The 7,758-nt window shown below is 53.4% G+C and overlaps 1 protein-coding gene across 1 annotated transcript in view; it reads left to right on the forward strand.

The window, feature by feature from the left end:
* HEYL (hes-related family bHLH transcription factor with YRPW motif-like) overlaps positions 1–3,989 on the forward strand; it is a 21,022-nt gene extending 17,033 nt beyond the window's left edge. Inside the window, exon 6 of the mRNA XM_009332201.1 lies at positions 1,353–3,989. Within this exon, the coding sequence (XP_009330476.1) occupies positions 1,353–2,025 (673 nt within the window). The 3' untranslated portion in view covers positions 2,026–3,989. The remainder of the gene's footprint in view (positions 1–1,352) is intronic.
* Positions 3,990–7,758: the final 3,769 nt, after the last annotated feature.

The following is a 7,758-nucleotide window of genomic DNA, read 5'->3' on the forward strand; positions in this document are numbered from 1 at the left end:
CCAGCACCAAAACGAATGCTGCCCTGCCTGCTTCCCAAGAGAAATATTTTTGGAGGGAGGGCAGATGGACGTTTCCTGCCCTGTTGTTTTTCTTATGTCTAACATGTGGGTCAGCATCCCATACGTACATTTGGAAGGCTGGGGTATGTGGGATAGCGAGTCCCAAAGACCCACAGGGACAGCACCACTGCTGTTGTTGCACACCCCGCTAAAAGCTGCCAGCCAAAGACGCGCTTAGTCCTGCTCAGAAATGGAGCTTGCTTCCAGAAAAACGATATTAAACTCTTTACCTCCTCCCTGGGATACATTTCCTGCAGAGGCTGAATTCTGCATGGGGACTCTGCAAATAAACAAGGCTTTTTTCCTTTTCTGTTCTTTTTTTTTTGTTCTTGGTTGTTATAAGAAGAGAGAGGGAGCCCTGTGCAAAATTCAACAAAGGTCTTATTTGTACTGAGACCTCAGTACAGACCCTCTGTCCTGTTCCAGTTAACAGGATGGAGATCACAGCTCCAGTAAAGAAGCCTCTGGCTTGCTTACCACCCATTTTTGGCTTGCTGGGGACATTGCTGGCATCCAGGCTTTGGTTCAGAGCTGTAACTTGGTCTGGAACATTTGTTTAGATATTCAGTTTGACTGCACTGCAACAAAGGGCTGTATTGTCACGAGAGACCCCGTCAAGCAAAGTGGTCCAGCGCTTCGCTGTGCTGTGACATTCTCTGCTTTATTGCTTATCGTCTCATGAAGCTGCAAGTAGGGAGCAGAAGCCTAAAAATCAGCCATCGGTTGCATTTTGTCTTGTTGATTTTTGTGGCTTTGAGCTTTCTCGACCCAGTGGTTTTGGTTCTGCCGCTGTCCTGTGTCCTTCAGCCGGACATCTGTTTAAATGAAGTATAAAGATTGGGACCCAGGCAGAGGAAAACGGTGCTAAGCTGTGCATCGAGGAGAGACAGTGTCCCGCTGTTCTGCAAGACCGGGGATGGTCCATTTGCAAAGAGGGACCCAGTGCCCATCTAGCCCACAGTCGTGTCTCCAGCAGGGGTAACTGATAGAGTCCAACAGGAAAATTTTCTTCCTTCCTGAGCATGGTTTAATGAAACGTCTTGCTCGTCTCGCATGCTGGAGTAAGAGGCTTCATGACCCTGGCAGTTTTATCCCGATGAGATAACCGCAGATGCTATTCTCATGCACACAAACGTCCAGTCCTTTCGGACACCCACTTGGCTATCTGCTTCAGTAGTATCACACGGCAGCAAAGTGCCTCAAGTGAAATACACAGTGCATTAGAGAGGGTAGTGAAATCAAAGCACATTCCTGAGCTCTGCATGGACTTACTGTCACCCGTGTCCTCTCCCTACAGGCTTCTTAGATGCTCGAGCTCTGGCCGTGGATTACAGGAGTATCGGCTTCCGCGAATGTCTCACTGAAGTTGTCAGGTACCTAGGTGTCCTCGAGGGCCAAAACGCTGCCGACCCCATCCGGCTGCGACTCCTCTCCCACCTGAATAATTATGTGGCAGAAATGGAGCCTTCGCCTGTGGCCACTTCCCTCCTGCCCATCCAGACGTGGCCGTGGTCCTTCCTCCACAGCGCTGCTGGCCCCGTGCAAATCCCCAGGAGGGAGGCTGCTCCCGCTCCGGTTGTTTTGACTGCATCTTCCCTGGCTTACCCAAGCACCGCTGTGAGGCCAGCCCCGCTTCGCCGTGTCCCCAGCGACATGCTGCCGTCCCGCCGAAGCTTCCTGGCCAGCAGAATGGCCTCTTCCAGCCGGAGGGCCCGAGGCACGGGCTCGTCTGCAGCTGTAGCAGACGTGCCCAGGATGCCGTCGCCAGCAGGCGTGTTAAGGGAGGGGTCGTCCAAGAGCAGCCAAATCGCGACGTTCCTCTTCTCGCCAGCCTCCGCCGGTGTCCCTGTTCCACCAGCTTACACGGTGCCTCCCGCCTTGGGCGCTGCTGCGCAGGGACCGGGGATCAGGGTTGGGACATCCAGGATCTGCCGCTCCTGGGCGACTGAAATCGGGGCTTTCTGACCCTTCCCTCCCCTTCGGAGACAGGAATTCCTCAGCACTCATTGCCCACAGGCCTAAGAACAAACTCAGTTGAAAAGGCATCTTTCCTGCTTTGCAGAAGCCAAGGATCCATAAAGAAAATTCTCTTTACTCTTCCCTCCCTCCTCGCGCTGCCTTCCTTGCCTCACCATCACATGTCCTCTCCCTCGTGATGCCTGCAAATGTAAATCACATCCAATTTGATGCACTTGTCTGCACGCGGCTGTACTCCAGACCCTTCTGGCTACGAGGGAGGGGGCACATGCAGATCCCAACCCTGTCCCTCCTCCAGCAAACCCCTCTGCGGAGCCCAGCATTGCTCTCCTTTGGAAAAAAGCCAGCCTTGAAATACTGTCTTACTTCCTTGGGGACTCAGAGCTGCCAGACAGAGACTTGCTCATGCCGATTCCCTGTGATGCGTCCCCCAGCTGCGGCACCTAATTTTGGTGTGGTGGGAGGGACACAGCTCACCCCTCTCCCCAGCACTGCTGGCACCCGGCAAGGCAGGCTACAACCCCCCCAGCTCCCTTAACAAACTGGCTGCCTGCTAATCCCCATGCTTTCCTGGCTGCATTACCAGCTTTTCCCACTTATGTGCCCTTAAGGTGGAGTGAGGCAACAGCTTAACAGAGCTCGTTCCCACAGCCGAGCTGAAATACTGCCGTGTCTTCAGGGCCTGTGCTGGGTCCCTGCACAAACCGTGCAGGAGCAGCTGGCCAGGGTGCCTGGGCGGAGGGAGGCTTCTGCAGCCCTTGCTCCACACCGAGGTGTGAAGAGGCGAGACGAGATGAGGTGAGACAGAGGATTTCAAAGGGACGTCTGTCACGGAGGGGAAGGCTCTGACAGCCAAAGTGAGAAGAAAAGGCCTTTCCCTCTGCCAGTCTCCCCACTGGAGCCGTCTTTCCTCAAAAACAGCCGTGACTGCAAAGGGGGGAGAATGGGTCGGACCAGCCTGCATTTGAAGTGCCTCCCTCGTTCTCTCTTAGCCCTGCATCCCTCACCCTCTCCTCCCACAGTGTCTCTGTTTTCTTTCTTCAGCACCGTGTTTTGGTCTCACATTGCTCATGCCTCTCCCTGGGCCAGGACGAAAAGCCACTGAGGTTTCACCGCAGACCTTGGCAAGCTCTGGGTCTGCACTTGTCCTGATTCCCGAGAGCTTTTTCTGCCTTGGCCTGCGTGCCCCTAGATAACTGACACAGCAGATATGCCTCTGCTCCTCCGGCTGTCCTCCCCTCTTTGGGCAGAAAGGAACAGAAACTTGAAGCTCTTGAGTCACCCTGCTCCTGTGCCATGTCCCTAACTGCCATGGTGGCCAGGGCAGGGTCTCCCAGCTCTCCCCCACGTCTGAACAGCCCCTGCTCCCTGCATCTGTGCCTTGACTTGCTGGGATACACGTGCAGAATAGCCTGGACCCAGTTGCATGCCCACCCCGAGGAGTCTCGCCCGCCTCTACAGCACTGTGACATGAAAAGAGAGAACAGTGTGGAAAGGTCAGTTCAAAGAAAGGTAAAAAAGAGGGAGAAGATCTCTCTTGAATGGGAGAGGCTCTCCCCACGCCTCAGGTCAAACGCACAGCCGGTTAGACCATGTGGATGAGCTGGGGTTTTCGTTCCTACAGATTGTATCTGCCATGTGCATGTATGTTATCTGCTATTGTTTTGAAAGTGAGTCCCTCCCAGTTGTTTTGATGAAAGTCATCGCACTTAACACACAGAAATGCCTCTGCTACTTCTCCTCACCCTTGTCCTGAAGTGCCAGAATCAGCCAGGAACAACATATTCCCTTCTAATAAAGTCAAAGGAGGTCCTCATGGACCCCGGTTGTTCCTGCGGCTGGTCAGCACGCTAGAGCTCACAGCAAGTAGCCTGGCCTCACTTTACACTGTGCAGAGCTGTTAGATTCACGAGCTGTGACATCCAGCAAAGGTGTCAAATAAAGTCTTTCAAACCCCTGTCCTGGTTGTGAAATTTAGTGTCGATGTGAATCTATTCTGCTAATCCAGCCTGCTTGGGTGACTGCTAGTTTTGCAGCAGGTGAGCTTTTGTTCCTGAAAAGCTTCAAAAAAGGTAAGATGTAGTTTGTAAGGTAACATCCCTGCTGGTCGTTATAGAGCTGCTGCTCTTGGTAACTCTGGTCCCATGACTTTTTACTTTGCAAACCACTACGTGAGTCAAAATCAGCCGGACAGTCAGCAACACTTGCCCTGAGATTGGCAATAATCCGTGGCTTGAGAACAAATCATTTCATTTAGCTACCAGCGTCCACAAAAATGTCAGGGAACAAATCGTGTCCAGCAGAGCCTTGCAGCCAGACGCCGAGGGCTCGCCTCGGTCTCCTGACCCTTTGCAAGCAGGACCAGAATAACTCCTGCTGCATCTTGCTGTTGGGAAACGCTTTGGACTAAACAAAGAGCCACAGCTGAGAGCTTGTCTCTGTTTTGAGGAAAGGACCAGTAAATGATCTTTCTCGTGAAAGATGCTGGGAGAATTTTCCGGGGAATGGTGGGAATTCAACTTCCTTTCCCATAACTCCTTCTCGTTCCAAAATGCCTTTCAAAACTGCCCATAAATCCCTGCCTTAAGTGCTGTGTTGGGAATTGTTGGAAGGGAGCAACTGCAGCTGTGATGGAGTAACACAGCATCCGTCTGGAAGCGGAGAGAAACTTCAAGAGCAATAATAGGGCTATTGATGACGGGTAGTCCCACTGGTGCCTGGGCTGCCCCGACCCGGCTGGAGGCGGCGGTGGGAGCTCAGTGCTCTGGTGTGGCCTCGGCCAGAGAGAGGAACCAAATTACCCTCTGTGGGAGGCAGGCATACAAACCAGCCCCGCGGGCTACAGTGGTAAAACAAAACAGAGACAGTGAAAAAAAAACCACTTCCTGATCTCTGCTGATCAAACGGGAGCTGGAGCGCGTGGGAGGGCATCGGTTCAGGCCCGTGGGGTTTTCTCCCCACAGCAACATGGTGATTAGAGCAGTAGCCCGGGACTGGAGCTTCATTTTTTTCCCCAGGGTTTTCTTTAGCCTAAATGTCTTCTCTAACACATCCTGGCAACTTTTGATCTACCCTGTAGGGGAAATCCCCGAACTCTCCGCGCACTCTCTTCATCCTTGTTCTTCGGGCAAAAAAACATAATGAAGAGGCCTATGGGAACGCGTGGGCTGCGTTCAGCGCAGTCCGGCTGGGGCTGCTCGGTGGCACACAGCGCAGTTAAACACCCCTCCAGTTCTGACGGCAGCAGGGCTGGAACGAAACAGGGTCCTGATGAACGAGCCTTTGCCTGCTACTTGGAGGGGACAAGGCCACTTCCAGGCTGTGGGAGATTTGCTATGCAGCAGGTGCTCTAGCAGTGAGCGAGTCCTGCTCTCCCAAATTCCCCTGCGTGAAAAATGTTGCTTATCTCAGTTCTGCTGTTGCTTGCCCTGGGTGAAATGCTCTCTCTCCTGCACTTCTGCGTTTTTCCGCTTGCAGTGCAATCCCGGCCTGCCCTCTACTGGTAAAATCCCAAAGCTGAGCAGGAGAAATCCTAAACCAGGGTCAGCATTTGGCTGAAAACTTGCCATCCATGTTGAAAAATGGATGATCTTTTATGATGACCATCAGCAACTGAGGTACCGCTCAGGTAGCAGAGCGGCTTGAGAGGCCTCCAGGTGGTGGGTCTCACACCAGCATCATTGATGGGGATGGACTGGCGAGATGAAGACATTAAAAGATGTAACCTTTGCTCCAGGCACTGCTGAAGGTCTTGAGAGGGTGAACTGGGTGGATCTCGGGCATCACTGGTCACCAGGAGCAGCTGCACTCGTGTGTTGAGGGTACCAAGAGCAGCGGGGTCCCTGGGTCAGTTTTGGGCCCTCATGGGCAGAGGGTACCCCCGGCCCATCTGTCTGTGTCAGGAGTTAAAAGGACCAAGGAGGACCCAGGACTGTAGCTGTCTGCATGGCGTCCCCTGGGAGGGGACGCAAATGTCAATAAATATGTTTCAAATAAAAGTCATTCTCAGTGTAGCCACAGCTTGCTGCTTGCAGCCAAAGGGCGTTTTATGTGGAAACATGTTCTTCGAGCTCTGCTGTGTTTTGACTTTAGCTGTCAGAGCAGGAGCCACTCTGAACTCCTTCCACAGCAAGACGCTCGTGTCAGCCTGTGGTTTCCCAGCTGAGGAGATGCCGGGCTGCAGAGGACCGAGCAGTGAAACAGCGGCAGGCGCCAGGCATGATCCCACCAGTGCATACCAGTGCTGCCTCCCAGCACCGCCGGCTGTTGGGAGGAAGATGATAAGCTCAGGAGGAGGATGATTTGTGTCTTTAGAAAATAACCTGGACTGAAAATATTGCAAAATATTACAATTTACTTTGCTATTGTTACTTTTATTCTGCTACTCTCAATTATTCCACTGCAATGAAGGGATAGGTATCATATCCCATTTTTATGATACAATTATCCCACTTTTAAAGCAAATTAAAGGCAATGTAATATAGAATTGAAAAGTCACAGCAGACCGGCTACCAGCCTCTGTAGACTGTCTTAGTCCCCCTTAACAGGACATCTATGGTGCCTGAAGGTCACTGATGAATCACTGAATCCCACGCTACTGTGTCCTCACGCTCTGCTGAAGATGCTGGAAATAGATAATTACGGGTCTCCCTGGAGCTGAATCTTGTGAGTGTAAAGCTGTGGGACAGTGGAGGGGGGTGAATCCCTCTCTTGTTCCAGCGGCTTTCTTCCACGTTCGGAGTTGTTCAACCCTCACCCTGGGATGAGGGACTGACAGCTCGCTTCCACAGGGAGATGTCAAGGACCCTTGGTCCTGCTCCAGGGTGGCCCATGATGTGAGCTGGTGCAGCGCCGGGGCTGCAGCAGGAACTCGCACTTATTTGGGGAAAAAATTGTGCTCTGGAGAGGAGGAGGCTGTGGGAACGGCTCCAGCTACAACCGCTCCTCATCTCACTGCCAGCGACACCTCCAAAACCATAGCTTGGAGCAGCGAGAAAAATTATCCCAGAGGAATTATTCGCTCTCCTGGTACATTCCTCTGCTCGTCCTGCTCCTTGCCCCAGTCCCAGCCCCATGGCCCTGCTCTCTCCAGGAGACTCCCCTGGGCCCCTCGTGTTTCATGGCGGGACTGATCTCTCTCATGACTGTGAGACATCTGCATGCAGAGGATGGGGATGGGATGGAAAACAACCCCAAAACCACCCCTCTGGGGGGTGTTGCTGTGGGTGCATGTCCCTGCCAGCTGCCCGCAGAGGATCATTTCGCCCTAAATCTGGTCCGCCATCCCTGTGCGGGGACAAGACTTTGGTGTTGCTCGAGCCGCCATGGGATCAGTACATGGACTGAGCTGTGAGACCACACAGCTGTCCTCCAAACGCCCCCCGGGTGCCATTTTTCATGGCAACCACATGGATTTGAAGGATTAGGAAGCTGTTGTGCTTATTTATTGGGTTGGTTGCTGGCTTGGGGGAGGTGGACATCCCTGAGAGGTGAGGGGTGCATGTTGTTGGGCAGCCTGAGGAAAACCAGGTCTCGCCGAGGAGCGGTGAGGGGCTGGGGTCTGAAGGGGGGCGCCTGGCAGTGCGGCACTAGGCCCTGCCGGCACGCGTGCGTCGTGAGGGGCCCGAACCGCCCCGGGGGGATTTGGGATTCCTGGCACTGGCAGCGGTTCGGGAAGAAATGGAGGCCCAGCTTGTCCTGGGGCATGCGAGGAGGCCGGAG

Source organism: Pygoscelis adeliae, unplaced genomic scaffold, assembly GCF_000699105.1.
Source record: "Pygoscelis adeliae isolate BGI_AS28 unplaced genomic scaffold, ASM69910v1 Scaffold359, whole genome shotgun sequence".
Lineage (NCBI taxonomy): Eukaryota > Metazoa > Chordata > Aves > Sphenisciformes > Spheniscidae > Pygoscelis > Pygoscelis adeliae.